The 18,481-nt window shown below is 30.5% G+C and overlaps 1 protein-coding gene across 2 annotated transcripts; it reads right to left on the bottom strand.

Annotated features, from left to right (window-relative positions):
• Positions 1–1,363: 1,363 nt before the first annotated feature.
• LOC120069509 (protein indeterminate-domain 5, chloroplastic) lies at positions 1,364–6,725 on the bottom strand. 2 transcript variants are annotated; one of them, XM_039021291.1, is made up of 4 exons: positions 6,177–6,725; positions 5,676–6,072; positions 3,690–5,040; positions 1,364–1,704 (listed from the first exon to the last, which is right to left on the bottom strand). In XM_039021291.1, exons 1-3 carry the CDS (start codon positions 6,328–6,330, stop codon positions 3,732–3,734), a joined length of 1,860 nt encoding a protein of 619 aa, XP_038877219.1. In that variant the 5' UTR covers positions 6,331–6,725; the 3' UTR covers positions 1,364–1,704; positions 3,690–3,731. The 2 variants fall into 2 exon arrangements, with proteins under 2 accessions (XP_038877219.1, XP_038877220.1); XM_039021292.1 differs by having other exon boundaries at positions 6,173–6,308.
• Between the last annotated feature and the right edge of the window lie 11,756 nt (positions 6,726–18,481).

Below are 18,481 nucleotides of genomic sequence, written 5' to 3'. Positions count from 1 at the left end.
AATATTTATACTTTATAATAAAAAATTTTAAAAATACAAAGTATTTTTGAAATTTTTTACTTTAAAATCTAAATATTTTTTAGATTTTTCTATTTATAAGAATTTTCTGTGTAGAAATGTATTATACTCGAATTTGACATTAAAATAGACTTTTGAATATCTCAAAAGTAATTACTGCTTGTTTATTTTGTCAAATAAGCTGCCATAATCATAACTAAGAATGTTTACTCATCTTGTTAACACTAAACCCTACAAAAATGGTATTAAAATCAAAACTCCAAAACCTTAACTTCTGTTAAATGTTTATAAATAAATTATTTAAAATTTAATCATACAACATTCATAACCCATTAATAATGTCCAATCATAAAATTATTCCATTCAATGTTCAAAATTTCCCTATGATCACTAGCTATTTGTATCTTTATAATAACAGTAACCATGGTTAAAAAAAGTGAACAAACTTATTTACAAATATAGCAAAATGTTACTATCTATAAATGATGGATTGCAATAGCCATCTAGCAGTGTTAATGCTAGAAATCTATCACGACTTATTATCGATAGACAATGACATTTTATTATATTTAAAAATATTTTCTATAATTTTATCATTTACAACCATTATCCTACCCTTTCTAGACTATATATTTTTGCTTGAAATTCAACCACTAATTTATTTTTTTTATATATAATTCAAACATATAAACTAGTATTAAATTAAGTCTATATATTCAAATTTTATAATACATTGCTTGGAAAGTTGAGGACAACTCAACCTACTCCATCAAATAACAACTAAACCCTGTTTTCACTCGAGATATTTCACAATAAAATTATTAACTACACCACATTTAATTTTAAAAAGAAAAAAAAAATTAACGATTTTGAAAAATAGAAAAATAAGAAAAAATATTTACACAAAATAGTAAAATTTAATCATTTTAGATTTTCATCAATTTTTATCACTGATAGGCTTCCATCTATAGCAATGATAAACTTAAATAAGTTTCTATTAGTGATAGACGTTGATAAAAATCTATCAATTTCTATCAATATTTTTTTTACTATTTCTATAAATAGCTTGACATTTTTTCTACTTAACATAAACAAAATTTATTTTAATGTTTAAGATTCAAATTTCTTCACAATCCTAACCATAACATTGAGACACTACATAAAACAACCTAACTAGCATAAAATAGTTTATTATAAAGAATTTATCAAGCTTTGAATTCTTCCACATCCACTGCATTTCAAAATTATATATAAAAAGTAGGAAAAGAGAGAGAGAGAGAAAACCATAATATTTGAGATTTTTTTTCTTCACTATTTCTAAATATAGAAAAATCAAGAGATGAAATAAGAGTAATTAAGAAATGGATTGACTTTGCAAATGTCTATGGAACTATAAGGAGAGGATATTTTAGCCTAGCCCTAGCTAGATAGACTAAAAATTAATTTAAAAAAAAAAAAGAAAAGAAAAAAAAAAACTCATTGGTACCCAAGAAAAGATATGGAATTAATACATCTTAGTTGAAAGTGAAAAAAAAAAAAAAAAAAAAAAACTAGCTATCTGGTTGTCCTTCCTCTCATGGTAAAATTACAGGGAAAAAGAAAAAAGAAAAAGAACTACCTGATATATTTTTTTTTTTATCACTGATTGAAGTTGGCAGGCATGGATATTTGTTGCATTTGAAAAATCTGAACAAAACAAACATAAAGGTTAGCCATTTGTATAAACAACATATATAATCAAGAAGCATATAAAGATATAATATAACCTAACTTCAGGTGATGATATAAATATGTATCTATCACATGCACAATAATAAAATCAAATTCATATTATATCTAATAAAATAGAAAGTAATAACAAATTTTCAGAACATACAACTCAAGTTTCCTGTTAGCTTAACATATCCTTGCAACATTCTAGTTAATATTTAACAATATATATGATAAACGTGAAGTTTCATCTAATATCTTAGAATCAATTGACAAAATTATATACCTTATGATTAATTGAGAACCTAATTTTAGATCGAATATCTGTGTGGATTTCATGAACTTATCAACGTAAAGTTACATGTCAAAAGTCAATTGAATTTGAAATTGAAACCATGGTTGAATTTTTTATTTTTTGCTAGCTAGTAATTTTGTTCATTAAAGAAATTATAAATGCTTAACCTAAAATTTAGATATTATTTAAATAAGAAAAGAGGCAATAAGCAGACAATCTTGACTAAAATAAAAATTCTAATAAATTAAATGATTATGTAAACAAGGTATTATATTCCCACCAACATACCAACATTTCTATTGAGTTTCCACATGCCCACGAGAGGTTAACACCATAAACAAAAAAGAAAAAAACAACAAACATATAACAAAAATACTAACAACATATCGATAATAAGAAATTTTCACAAAATAAAAAAAGGAATGGTAAATATAACAAATCTAACCCAAAATATTAAAAGATATAGGACAATACAAAAAAATTTACAGATATAACAAAATTTAATTACAAGTCTTAAAGTCTATTAGAGATAGACAACATCGCTAGTAAGATTAAATCAATGATAAACTATATCGCTGGTAAGAGACTATCACCGATAGATTTTGCTATATTTGTAATTTTTAAAATTGTTGTTATACACTTAATTATTAACCCTAGAAATGATACCCATTGCAATTACCCTAAAAAAAAGAGGAATTTATATCTGTTAATTAAAATATAGGGTCAATTGCAAATACAGCAATCATACTCAAAATATTTAGAGTCAGTTGCAAATATAGCAATCATACTCAAAATATTTACATTAACACAATGTTTAAATTTAGCTATAAAAGTTTATCATAATAGACTATATCACAAATAGACAACGACATGGTCTAACACGAATAGGAATTTATTATCAATAAAATCTATCAATGATAAATTTTGTTATATTTGTAATCATTTAAAAAGTATTACTATACACTTCATTATTAACCTTAAAATTGCTATCCATTACCATTGCTCTTAAATTTTATATTTTATTAAAATTTTCACTTTTTTAATATACTTTTAAAAATATGTATTGTCATGCATCAACATTTTATCAAATATAACCATTAACGTTTTTATAGAAAAAGAAAATTACCTTTTCTTGACACACCAAAATTTAGAAGCTTGCACGTTTATTCTCAAAAATAAAATAAAATATAAGAAAAAGAAAAATGGAACTCGTGACTCTGGCAGGCTAAGTCATTGTGTAGTATAAAGACGTAACGACATAAAGAGAACAAAAGCGACAACGAAAGAAACAAAAAACCCTAAATGTACTGCATGCTCTTCACTGTCTTCATGCAACATAACGTGCCACACCCAATATTAACCCCTTTTCCTTTTCTTTTTTTTTTTTTTTTTTTTTCTCTTTTTTCATTTTTCAAAATTACAAAATTATAAAATAATTCCAAATCCAAATCCCCACGACTGCAAGGCAGTAACAGTACTGCAAAAAAAAAAAAAAAAAAAAGAACTGAAACCCCAATTTTATACACACAATTACCAATGCCCTCCACGTTACTTTACCAGTTCATTATTGTTTTTTTTTTCCCTTTTATTAAAACAATAATAGCATTAGTCCTTAATTAATAATTATAGAAAAAAAAAAAAAAAGAAATTATTTTCACGTACGTACCTGTTTCTGTCTGTACTTTTTTTTCTTTTCTTCCTTCATTCACTAGTAGTTTCCATTTCCACCACCAAATGCTTGGCTTGACGGCGCTGTATTACTCTCATTACCCTCCAAAACTATCCCTTGCGCCGTTTGTTTATGTTCTCTCTGAGAATAACCGCCACCACCACCGCTGCCGCTCATACTTCTTACAATCTGTCCAACCCCTAAGAAGTCTCTTGTTAACCTATCTGTCCCACCACCTCCCATACTCACTGTGCTTAGATTCTGTTGTAACTTGGTTGGATCGTCCAAACTTTCGACCCCAAATGAGCTCATTCCGCTGCCGAACATCCCGCTCCCTCCGCTCCCGCTCGTGAATGAGTTCATCAAGTCCTGGAGATTGCTCTCGTTTTCGCCGAACACGACTCCACCGTAACTCGGAGGGAATAGCGTTCTATCCGACGCCTTCCCGCTGGATGTTGAAGAGCTTCCGAATGTTCTTAGCAACGTTGCGGTTGTGTTGCTACTTGATGTTGTTGAGCCTAATTGTGCTGCCTTTTGGAGAAGTGCTGTTGCTGACATATGTGGGATTGCTCCTCCACCTCCGCTTGTACCGCTACTACATCCTCCCGGGGCAGCGGTGCTATAGAGCGATGGGACTGCAGCTGAATTGATTTGATCTCCCATTATGTTAACAGCGAAAATATTGGAGCCAGGACCGTCATTGTTGCCATTGTTTGTTCCATTGAATTGGTTTAGCAAAGAGGATGGAAGATTGTTGCTGTTGTTGTTGCTGCTGCTGTTGTTGCTATTGTTAGTGTTGGTGTCATTGTTGTTATTCATATTGGAAGTATTATCACCATTGGGATTTGAAATGAAGCCCAAATTGAAGAGATTTGAGGCAGGATTATTGTTGTTGTTATTTGCATGGGTTTGGATATCAGAAGGGAATTGCATTAGCCCATGAAAGGCTTTGTTTCCAAACAACCCTTGTTGGGATTGGCTTTGATGATGATCTTCATGGAAGCTATTTTGGTTAGTATGGTCCGATAAGCCGAAGAATGCTGCATTCGACGACGGCATTGCTTGTTGCGGTGGGGGTCGGAAGGAAGAGCCAATAGAAGGAGGTAGGAGATGAGTGAATTGCCCGGTTCGACCGCCGCCAAGGCGGAGGACGTCGTGAGGTGATTGAGTGATGTTGGAATGGTCTTGAAGAGAAGAAATTTGAGGGACTTCTGTTAATGTTAAACCCACATTGCTATTACCTCCATATAAATGGCTTCCAATGGCTGACCCTAAATTTGGAGGGTGTCTTGCACTTTCTTGAGCCAATGCATCACAGAAAGCTCTATGTGTAATGAAACTATCTCGTCTGCAAAAAAAGAAAAAAAAAATTATTAGATTGTTTATATATAAATTGGAAAGGAATAAAAGAGATGATGAGGAATTTGAAAAGACAAAATTCCAAAGGGTAATAGATTTTCGCAAAGAAAAAAGAAATAATAATAATAATAATAATGTTACCAACTACAAAATAAATTGATGTCGTTTTATTACATTCCACGAATAATTCAAATTTTCGTGGGTCCATTCACAAGGGTTCACGGATTTAAAATCATCATATTTACAAGAACACATGAAATAACTAAATAAATAACAAATATCTGCACATAATTCACAACTCAAAAATTAGTCCCTAAATTATAATCTAATTGCTATATATCATTAACAAGATCACACTCATAATTGATTTAAGTTAGATAATTAATTTTAAGGAGTAGAAAATTGAGATAGCATCTCGTATTTCTCTTAATTGAAAGGCTTTTCTCTCGTCTTTCTTTCTCTGACATTGAGCTTTCAATAACTCCTCTTGTACATATTTTATTAATAACGAGCGTGGCTACGAAGAATAAGAAATTAAGGAAAAGAAAAAAAAAAAAAAAAAAAAAAAAGAAGAATCGAAAATAGTTAGATGTATTGTAGACTGTAGTTATGTATTATACGGACCTGGAGAAGAGAGTACCACAATCGCAACGGTATTCTCGGGTGCCACAGGTCTTGGAATGGGCTTTCCAGTCGGATTGAACGGCGTAACGTTTAGAGCATTTATCGCACTTCCATTTCTTCTCGCCGTGCTTTCGAGAGTAGTGCTTTTTGATGCCAGTTAAATCCCCAAGTGCTCTTGAAGGGTCATGGTGAACACATGTGGGTTCTGGGCATAAATAAACTTTTCTTTTTGGCTCTTTTGTGCTTTTCTGCTTTAATTTCCATGGTAAATTGTGCCCTCTTCTATGTAATTGTAGATTTTGCTCTCTTTGAAACCCTTTGTTGCATACTTCACATATGAACCTGTTTGTTGCCATCAGTGTCTTTGGACTCAACGCTATCACTTCTGCATCTGGATCTGAAATAAACAAATAAGTTGTAATTTCAATTTATGAAAAAAAAAAAAAAAAAAGAGTAACTTTTGATTAAATAATTACGAAACTAAATTTAAGAAATACTTGCTTGGAGTTCCTGGTTGGTTTCTTTTCTTCTTCGGGGGTTGTGGAGGAGTTGGAGAATTGGAGGGAGCTGCCGACGGCGGTGGCGGCGGTGGTGGCTGCGGCTGACCTCTAATCTGCCCTTCAAACAGTGGGATTGAGGAAGAAGATGCAGCCATCTTCTAATCTTTAAATTTTGATTCTTCTTGTTCTTCTTTGTCTTGTTCTTGTTTCTGCTCTGAAATTGAGGGAAAATGAAACAGAAATTCTTTCTAGGAACATGCAAATCCAAACATAGGGGGGTTTATTTGCTTCATCTAAATGAGATTCAACAAACACAAAGAAGGAAATTTCAACAAAAGGGTTTCTTTTTTTCTTTGGTTTATACTAATAAAAATAAAAGTAAAAACTAATAGGCTTTTAGGGAGAGAGGAGAAGGAGATGGAGATGGGGATAGAAATGGATGCTGTTGAGGAGAAAGAGATAGAGGAATCAACTCCATCTTTGAAGCCATTAGATGCCTTTTAGTTTTACCCTCTCTCTTAATTTTTTTTTTTTTTTTTAAATAAATATTTTAAAAAAGAAAGTTCAGAGTATAAGTGATGCTACTCTATGCGGTTGTTCTTTGATTTGGTGTCATGAGAATACACAAGCACATATACAAAATAGAAAAATAATATAATAAATAAATAAATAAACAACGGGGTGTTTGGCTAAAGTGAGCTATTATAATCCACTCCAATTATAATATTTGGTATTTCTAACCATTATAATTTACAATTACCTACAATATTACTTTGTCTATTGAATTCATCCTCGCTTTCCTTTTTTGTTACAGTATTTACTCTTTTCGATCCAAATTAATATAATCTAAATCCTAAACACATATTATTATGAGGCTTGTTTCAAAATATAGGAAATTGAGTAAACTTATTTATAAATATAGCAAAATATCATTATCAATCAGTGATAGATACTAACTGATAAAAATCTATCAATGATTATCACTGTTATATTTGAAAATACTTCGCACAGTTTTATCATTTAAAATAATTACTTGTAATTAATTGACTATGATAAGCAATTCGTATGTTGTAAAATGAAATAGAATGATATGTGAATATTATTGTTGGTAGTAGAAGTGCTTGAGATTTAAGTAAAAAAAAAAAAAAAAATTAGGGTTGAATGAAAGAAAAGAAAAAAGAAAAAAGAGTACAAACTGGAAATTAATTGAAGAGAGAGAGAGGGGGAGGGTAGAGGTCGGTGGACCCAATCCAGAGGGGGAAAACGACACCGTATGGTGCGTGAGGGCAGCATGAACATTTCTCTTTCTCTCTCATATTTCGTATCTTGTTACTCACTTCCAGACAACCTTTCTCCGTCACCCTGCCTTAGTGGGCCTTATTGCTCTACACGGAAATCAAACAAATTTTTTCACTATTTTTTTCTTTTCCAAAAAACCCTAACAATATTAATTAAATGCCTAATATTCTAATTAAATAATTCATTAATTTTTCTAATAATTTTGTTTTCTTGGATGTACGAGACAGAAATAATATTAGTCATTCTTAAATTTTTTTGTTAATTACATTCCAAATGTTACCCTTTTGATTCTTAATTTATTTTATTATTAGAAAAATAAAACTTGTTTTTAAAAAATAATTTTTATTTTTTAAATTTAAACAAATTATTGTAAGAAAATGAGATGAAATGGTTACCAAACAAGAGATCTTAATTAATTAGAATTAATAGATATTAACATAATATAAAATGAGTATTTAATGAAAAGAAAAATTAAAATTAAAAGTGTAAATCTTGAAAAATCGTAAAATTGTAATATTTTAAAATTTAAAAATTAAATTAAAGTAAAACTCCAAACTTAAGGACTAAAAATTTAATATTTAGGGAGTAAATAAAAACTAAAGCTAAAATGTAGGTTACCATAAAAAGGTGCTTTTCCTCTAATGTTAACAGCCACTTGGAATGTAAATTTTTTGGGTAGATTTTGAAATGGATATCTAGAAATAATTGTTTAAAAAATTAATTAAAAAAAAAAAAAAAAAAAAGTAATACTGTGGGAGTTGAAGGAATAATTAATATTTGCATATGAGAGCTAAAAAAGGGGGAAATGAAAAGTGGAGAAGAAGAGAATGGAAAAGCACCTGAAGAAGGGTTATTGGATAAGGCCCTGTTTGGCTGAATTTCCTCTATTATTTTACTGTTTCTTCATAAACCGCTTTTTCTTCGCTTACGGGACCTCTAAAATCAACCAAAATATAAAAATAAAATAGGAAAATTTTTATAAATAAAAAAATCCCAAAAAATATTCATTTTATAATAAAAAAAAATCAAAAATATTTTTTATCTTTAGAACTTTTGCTATGTAAATATTTTTTATATTTAAAAATGTCCAAAAAAAATTTTAGATCTTTAACATATCTTAAATATTATTCAATAAAATAATATCATGTAGTATTTTCATTTTTCTAAAAGATAAATCTTTTAATTCTTTTTATATGTGGTTAATTTGGTCGATCATTTTTAAGATTTACATTTTTAGTTTTTTTTTTTTTTTTTTTTATTAAATACTCACTTTTAATTTTTAGAGTGCGTTTGGTCCTGACTATAAATCAGTGTTAAATAACTCAATTTCAATAGTGTTTATTATTGAAGTTTGCACATTTATTGATAAACTTCAAACTTCCCTTATTTTTTTTCTTTGTTGTACATTTGTCAACGAAATCTATCTTACAAACTCTACACCCCAAATGCTACTTCCTAATTCTAACATATTAACTTCATACTTCAAAACTTAACTCAATACTCTAAATATTCCCTTAAGGTTAATGTATGTTAATTAATATAAAAGAATATAGTTTCACTATCTTTCATTATTATTTATAAATTAATTTTAAAATTGAACTTCATAACAATTTAAAATTAATTAGTAGATATTAATGTTAAAAATTAAAAGTGATTTTTTAGTGAAAAATCGATGTTAAAAGTGTAAATGTTAAAACACAAGGACCAAGTTGAAACAAAGCTTAATCTAATTAGTAAAATTGTAAAATCTAGTAACCGAATGGAAAGTAAACTTAAAATCTAGAGATAAAATCAAGTGTGTTTTTTTCCTTCATTAGTTTAACAACATCTTTGGCTCGCTCTATTTATACTTCCAAAATCTTCATTTTTGATCCTTATACTTTTGACTTTGGTTTATTTTGATCTCTATACTTTCAAAATGTTGATTTCGGTCGTAATTGAAAATTTAAAAAGGGACAGTTTTAATCCCTTCATTTTTCACTTTTAGTTTATTTTCAAATGATGAAAATGGTAACTTTTCAAAAGTTCAAAAACCAAAAATAAAATGAATTAAAGTCAAAAGTATAAAGACCAAAATTAATATTTTAAAAGTATAATGATCAAAATGGATTAAAGTGAAAAATATAGAAATCAAAATGAATATTTTATAAATATAAAGATGAAAATAAATCAACTTAAAAACACATAGACTTAAAAAAGTTTAGTGCTTAAACCTAAACGTAATTAGTAAAAAAGAATTGTAATATTTTAAATATAAAATCAAAATAAAAAGTAAAGTTAGAATTTAGGGATAAAAATGTATTTTTACCTTAATTAGTCTAAGAAAAGCTCTGGTTGGCTGAGTTTATATGGCATTGCCACGGCTGCTGGCGGTCACATCATTGCCCTAAGGCCGTTTCCGTCTTTTCCTCCTAGTGGTCGAATCAAATTTGTAAACCTAACCACTCCTCTACACATTTCCAAAAACAAATAATAATAATAACAATAATAATAATAATAATAATAATAAAATTATATTTCTCCATTATTATATCACGGGAGCGTATTTTTTGTGAGATTTTTTTTTTCTTTTATTATTCTTTTATTCCTTAATTTTTATTTCTTTCCTCTAATTCCTCGTTTGTTTCGATTTATGTTAACGATTTTTCTACAAATAAACAACATAGAAGAATGTGTGAATTCGATTACATATATATACACACAATGACACAAAGCCTAGGGGTTTATTTGGTATATATGTTTTGTTATGGTAAGTAACTGTCCAACATGAGATTATATATCTTCACATCTTATATCAGTGTTTGGAGGCCCATTATATCATTTTATATCACCGATTTTAATTGTTTGTAGGCCCATTTTCGAAAGTGTTTTGTATCTCACAGCCATTTTCTTTTCGTATATCGTATATCATCTCAGTGCTTGAACATACTCGTTCATATTCGATCAGAACTCTCCAGACATCAAAATTTTCCGAACATCAGAACTCTCTATATCCTATATCATCTCAGCATCCCAAACAGTCTCTAAGTATTCAATATACAAACAAAGTTCCAAATTGATTAAGGAATGAGGTAATAATGAGCATATAAGTGAGAACAATTATCTCTATTAATATCAGACCTTTTGAATGGTTCCAAACATAAAACCATGATAGATTATATATGAAGTGAACAATCTCGTACAATTTTCTGGAGCTCTTCTTCAGTGAATGTTTCTATCGATCCAAAAATTTCAAAGACGAAACTGTGAGGTTAAGATAAACAAGATCAAAGACTCTATATAACAGTTAATTAACTAAGAAGTTAGAGAAATTTTTGGTGCATGATTAGAAGTTAAAAGTTTGAGAATATTTTGTATAGCTTTAACTTCGTAATATAGGTTTAGGAAAAGCAAAATGATTGAATTTGTTTTTTTTTTAAATAATTTTTTAATTAAAAAAAAAAAAAGGAAATTTGAACCTACAAATTATATTATTTCTGCCTAACTACATAAGAAAAAGAAACGTTAAATGAAGTAACCCAACTTAAATTATAAACCTGTGTAAGACAGTAAGAGAAACTATTAACAAAATTTTGGGTTTTCTTAGAATATGACAAACATATTATGATTAGATCACCACATTTAAAAAATTAATTAAAAAAAATCTGGCAAATTATGATTATCTCAATGTTTTGGTTAAATTGAAATTTTGGTCTAAATTTAGAATCTAGTTCTTATGATTTTGGTTTTAAAAGTTAGAATTTAATACCTATAGTTTGATAAAACTTCATGAATCGTCCCTGTAATTTAATAAAATGCTCATAAATAGTGCATGCATTAGGGACTATTTTATCAAGATTGTTTTAATCAAATTATAAAGATTAAGGTTACGTTTACCCTAGGAGAAATGTCAATGATGAAGGGATTAGAATTTCCCATAGCAAAAGTAATTGGACACATTAATCTCTAAAATTTCGTTTTACAGGACGTAGGAAATCCAAAGTGACAGAAACCGTGAAAAAACATCAACCTAAGCATGCTTTCTACCGTGCAAATTCATTGGAAGAGATTAAGAAATCACTTACTTGTTGAAGGCCAATTCTTTGTGTTCCTCTCTAATTTGCGTCATCTTCTCCCAATCTCACGTACAGCACAACCGAACACCACCACAGAGTCTTCCCTGTTATTCTCTGGAACGAGAATCGTGCAGAGTTGTGTTGCACATAAGTTTGGTAGGAGGGAAGAAGAAAAAAATTTAGAGAAAAAAAAATATTCTAGAGGAAAAAAAAATCTTCTCTATAAACAACATAGAGAGAATGAGAAGAACTAGAGAGAGAGAACTTTTTCTCTCTTCATTTGTTACATGAGAGAATGAGAGATTAAGGGGTGAGAGAGTTGTAACTCCCTCCCCTTTATTAAATTTGAAATAAAATTTGAATTTAATATATATATTAACCAATTTAATATATATTTAAACCACATGTTATATCACATATAACATATAACCTATAGTTAATATTATGTCACATATAACATAAACTATAGTTCATTGTTCTCTCAAATAACCTAAGATATTAATATGAATATATCAAATTCATTTTAATTTTAACTTATAATTTTTATATGAATTACATTCATATAAATAATAATTGAATCATATTCAAATTATACTCAACAAAATATATAAATTTAATATGAAACATATTCATATTAATTTTAACATATAGTTCCTATATGAATCATATTCATATAATTAATATTTGAATCATATTCAAATATTTATTTCTCTCATAAAAATATATCAACATACATTATATTATATAATGTATCAATATACACTATTTAACTGTATCTTATACAATTAATTCTTTTTTATTAATTTGACAATTCAAATTACACCAAAATTAATTTGATTCACATCAGTCCTCATTGAGCTAACGAGGGGACCTTATGGATCTATAAATTGAAGCTTCAATAATACGAGATTAATTGATTAAACTCTTTTAATCAAATTAATCAACATTCATTAACTGTCGGTCACTCCACTAAAGACCGACAGCTGAACTCTTCACACTATAGATATTTTTGTGTCCATTGGATATAACCAATCAATACTACGTTGACCCTTCACAAATCGCTCGTAAGTACATTTGGGTCAAATTATAATTTTACCCCTGTAGTTACATCTAACTCCTTAAGTACCATTGATTCCTGTAATGAACGATTAGTCGTAGTCCAACTATGGCCAAACCCCCTATTGGGCCAGGAAAGGGTGAAACACCTCATTATTCAAGCCCCGGAATCACCAATTTATCTATTGGGTTTTATGTCCTAAAACTCGTAGTTTGTAAACAATAAAACTTATTCTGAAAATTCAATAAGTTATTATTGAACATATGTATTGCTTATTAGAAATCCAATAAACTAAAAGACTCATGATTATTACATGAGTACTTGAACTTTATGAGAAGACATAAATGTGGATCAGGTTCGAGTAAATAGTCAAAATGATCAATAGTATATGAATGAGGTTGGGTGCCTTATTCTGGGAACACTATTGGATGCGGCCCACAATGTAGTTGTTACAAGGAGTTGTAAAGTGCTACAGACGATGTGATCCTAATTCGTACATGTTATAGGTTGGACCGGGTAGATAGTTGAGGACATAGGGTGCAAGATGATTGGACACGATAGCTGAGGACATAACATGCTATAGAAATCCACATTCGTACACGACCTTAATCTTGAGCTAACTATGAACTCTTATTTATTCAGGATTATCCTTAGATTTGCATAGGTGAAAGTTGGCTCAACAGCACCAGCTCAATAAACCTCTATTTCAGAGGTAAGATCGAATAGATAGTTGAGAACATAGGGTGCAAGATGGAATTCTCTCCTACCTGCTTTTAGGGATAATAGAGAGGTTGTTCCCTAATGCTGACTCCGGGTCTTGAACAAGGGCCCCACCCTCTCATTGGTCCGAGAGGGGCTTGGTTTGTTGATCGAGTCACAAATCAATATTTCATTAGAGGATCAATGGAACTTAAGAAATAAGAGGTAATCTCGGGGGTAAAACATACATTTGACCCAGCCATTATTACGAACAACCTGTGAAGAATTAACTTACTAATCATGGTTATATCGAGTGGACATAGTATATCTACAATGAAGGGAGTGCAACTATGGGTTTTAGTGGAGTGACCCATTAGTTAACGAATGGGGGTTAATTCGGTGTAATGAGTTTAGTTAATTAATCTCGAATCGTTGAAGCCCATGATCTTTAGGTCCGTGAGGTCCCCCTACTAGCTCGTAAATAGATTAGCTTTAGAGTAGCATGATAAATTAATTTGAAATGTTCAAATTAGAATTAAAGGAATTAGTAACTATATGAGATATAATTACACGTTTAATTTTAGAATTAAATGGAATTGGAGAATTAATTAAATATTTGATACTAAATTAATTAAAATTAATTATTTATTAATTTTATTTAGAAAAATAATTTGTGAAATTAATTTTATAAAATTAATAATGTTTTCAATTTTGAAAAAAAAAATTATTTTTGAAATCATTTTGATATTGGAAAAAATTGAAAAACGCAAACTTTTTTTTAAAGTTGGATTTCTCCACTACATGAACTAGCTTACACAAAACCCACTTCATTCAAGCTTCAAATCTCCAAGCATGAGCTGCATTTCATGCATCCATCTTCTTTGTATGAAAGTCCTGCAATAAACAGAGAAAATTTGGAGTGAAATGAGGCATGCATCAATAGAGTTTTTGCTTAAAAATTTGAGTTGAAGAAACTGTTCTTCAAATGAGTTGTTGCAGTGAGTTCTTCTCCAAGTTCCCTTCATTCAAGCTTCTCTTGAGTCCCACAACTCAATATAAAACTCCAAAAGAATAGTAGGAAAGATCTTGAGGTGGTTTACAACGAGATTTGGAGAAGTTTTGCAGTTGAGAATCGAGATTCAAGAAGTTTTACAAAGGTATTGCTTGAAGCCCTCTTGTCATTGTATGAGCATGCTTTATTTATAGCCAAAATTAATTATTTAGAATGCTTATTGATCCTTGTTGCTTCCGCTGCATGCTAATATACTTCTACATTATCTTCTTACCTTAATTATAGGGAAAAAGTGAATTCCTTCTTGTGTAGATGTATTCACAGCTCCCCAATTAGACGAATCCCCAAAATGGTAGGCTTATTAAGTCGGTGAATCTGGCCACTCTCACCCATACAAATAAAAAGATCACCCTCATAGGTAGGAGTTCACAACTCACTCAGGATTAAGGTTAGTCACCTATGGTCATCCAGGTAAAATGTAAGTCTCTTCTAACAACGACGTTATAAAGAGAAACTTGGCATTTCATAGTCCGATCTTTATACAAACTCTTTTGTAGAAGATACCCCCGTTCACATATCTCTACAAAAATGTTCAGGATCAAATCATTTTTAGCACTTTACAATAATTATAATAATAACAAAGCGGGTCGTATCAGTAGTGTTACTAGGATAAGGCACCCAACCTTATCCATATACTACAAACCATTTAGGTTATCACTTAAACATGATCCACCTGTATGTCTCTACATACATGTTTAAGTTATATCAGATAACCTTGAATCTTAGGTTAATGGATTATTGCACAAGTAATATAAAATTAGTCAACCATTCATTCAACTAACATAAAACAGAAGGAACTCGTTTTTTAAAGGAGATCCTTGAGTGGAAGCGGATTGTCCAAATTCCATTAATTATTGAAAACTAAATTTACAGTAAACATACAAGATATGCATCAAAGTAAATTACAACATGCTTGATAGAAGAAAAGGGTTCAAAATACATTACCTTTGAAGACCTTTTCTCTTCACGTAACTCCCTCGATCAGTCACGAACGTAGCAACATTTTGAAGACTTTCTTCAATAACTTCTCGAATCAAATAGAGACACAACCACAACGAGCCTTTGATATTATCAGGGTGAGAACCCAAGAGTGGTGGGCTCTTAATATTTTGGTTAGGAGAGATTGAGTTTGGAGGAAGAAGAAGATTGAATCACACAAAACGTTTCTGTAAAAACTCAATCGTATATCCAATTGCAATGCTCAAGCGTAGACGAAGAAGAGAAAACTATTTTCTTTTATTATTTTGCCACAAATTTGAATAACCACCCACTAAGGTGGTTGGAGAGAAAATAGGATAGTTATTATTAAAAAATAATAAATAATATAAATAAATATGATAACTAATTCATCATATTATATTTATATTATAACCTATAGTTTTAATATTGTATCATATACAATATAAACTATAGTTTCTTTTCTCTATTTTTATGATATTTAATATAAATCATATTAATATTAAATTTAACAACTATGAATCACATTCATAGAATATACATTTGAATCTCATTCAAATATTTATTTCCTCCAATTAAACTATTATGTATCAAATACATTATAACAATTATAACATATATAATCAAATCAATTTAATTATATTATATATATAATTAAATAACTCTTATTAATTTGAACAATTCAAATTAACCCAAAAACTGATTCTCAACTAAATCCTTTTGAGCTAATAAGGGGACCTTATGGACCTGTAGGTTTTGAAGCTCCAATGGTACATGAATAACTAATTAAACTCTTTAATTTCATTATCCACCATCCGTTAACTGTCAGGTACTCCACTAAAAACTGACACCTGCACTCTTCGCACTACAGATATATTTTTGTATCCATTGGATATAACCAATCAATAGTACGATGACCCTCCACAAGTTGCTCATAAGTACAGTTGGGCCAAATTACCGTTTTGCCCCTTAGTTACATCTAACTCCTTAAGTACCACTGATTCATCTAATGAATAATAGATCATAGTCTTACTATGACTAAATCCCTCTCGGGCCAGGTAAGGGTGTGGCGCCTTAATATTCAAGACTTGAAATCAGCCCTTATGAGAGCAATTTATCTACTTACCCTTACTTCAGGGAAGAAGTGAATTCCATCTTGTGTAGCTTTGTTTCCAGCTCCACAATCAGATGAATCCCAAAAATGGTAGGCTTGTTGAGTTGGCAATCTAGCCACACTCACTCATACAAATCAAAGAACCGCCCTTATATGCAGGAGTTCACAACTCACTCAGGATTCAAGTCATGTTACCTATGGTCATCCTGGTGAAATGGAAATCTCTATTATGAACGGTGTTATATAATGAGACTAAACATTTTGTGGTCCGGTCATATACAAATACCTTTGTATAGAATATCCCCACTCGCATGTCTAAAACATGAATGATCAAGACCAGATCACTTGTAGCACTTTACAACAATTATAACACCTACAAAGTGGGCCATACTCATAGTGTTACTAGGATAAGATACCCAGCCTTATCCATATACTACAGACCATATAGATTATCACTTAAATATAATCCACCTATATGTCTCCACTATTGGGATTGGTGTCCTAATTCTCCTGGAGTCTCGTAGTTTGTAATTTGTACACATTGTTATGAAAAAAAATAAGAGTTATTTTATTTGGCATTTACTCATATCCAATAAAAAAAGCTCCATGGTTATCGTATATAAACTTAAGCATGTATATGAGATATATAAGTGGATCATGCCTTAAGTGAAAACCTAAATAGGTTTGTACTATAAGGATTAAGGTGGGATACCTGATCCTGGTGACACTACAGATACGACATGTTTTGTAGAGGTTTGCAAGTGTTGTAAACCATTACAGATGGTAGATCCTGCCCATTCATGTAGAGACTGGACCACGAGATGGGGGTGTCCTATACAAAGAGTTTGTTTAAGACTAGACCACGAGATGATTCGTCTCTGTATATAACGCCATTGATACTAGAGACTTACATCTCACTTAAACAACCATAGGTGACATGACTCAATCCTGAGTGTTTTGGGAACTCCTACCTTTGAGAGCGATCCTTTGATTAGTATGGGTGAGAGTAGCCAGATTGCCAACTCAATATGGCTACCTTTTTAAGGATTTGTCTGATTTAGGAGCTGGGAACTCAGTTACACAAGATGGAATTCACTCATTCCCTGAAGTAGGGGTAAGTAGATAGATTGCTCCCTTAAGGGTTGATTTCGGGTCTTTAACATAGTGGTCACAGCTTCTCTTTGGAAGAGAGGACTCAGTCATAGTACTATGACTTATGTTCATTAGAGGGATCAATGGTACTTAAGGAGTTAGATGTAACGGCAATCTGTGAAGGGTTATCCCACTGTTGATTGGTTGATATGGACACATAATATATCTATAGTAAGAAGAGTTCAGCTGTCGGTATTTAGTGGAGTGCCTGACAGTTAACAGATGGTGGATCCCATGATTAAAGAGTTTAGTCAGTTATTCACGTACTGTTGGAGCTTCCAGTTATATGTCCATAAGGTCCCCTTGGTAGCTCAATGGATTCAAGTTGAGAATCAGTTCTTGGTGTTGATTTGAAATGTTCAAATTGACAAGGGGTAATTCGATTATATATGATATGATCGATATGTTGTATGAGATACATCAAGTGGAGGATTAATGTAAATGAGATTTACATTAAGTACCATGAAATAGAAAAAGAACTATGGTTTATATGTTTCATGAGATGAAATATTAAAACTATAGGTTATAAATATAGTATGGTAAGTTGGTTATCATATATATTTATAATAATATTAATTATTGGATAATTATCTCTTTTTCTCTAATATCCAATTGAATGGAAGATTATTGGTGGTTTCATGGTAACCGTGAGATAAAAGGAAAAATGTTTTCCTAAATTTAGTAGTTGTTGAATTGAGAGTTCTTATTCTCAAAAGTTCTCACAATGGCTGTCAAGTGAATAGGATTCACTAAACGATAGCTGAAGAGAGACCATACGATCGTGGAGTGACACTACACGATAGTCATTCAGTTGGCCGATAGCTAAACGATCGCGGAGCTTTTGCTAAACGATCACAAAGCTTCTTCTAAAACGATTGGGCATCGTTCATACGATAGACTT

This window comes from Benincasa hispida, unplaced genomic scaffold, assembly GCF_009727055.1.
Source record: "Benincasa hispida cultivar B227 unplaced genomic scaffold, ASM972705v1 Contig446, whole genome shotgun sequence".
NCBI lineage: Eukaryota > Viridiplantae > Streptophyta > Magnoliopsida > Cucurbitales > Cucurbitaceae > Benincasa > Benincasa hispida.
The sequence above is the reverse complement of the archived record's forward strand: the minus strand, read 5'-3'. Positions and strand labels throughout refer to the sequence as shown.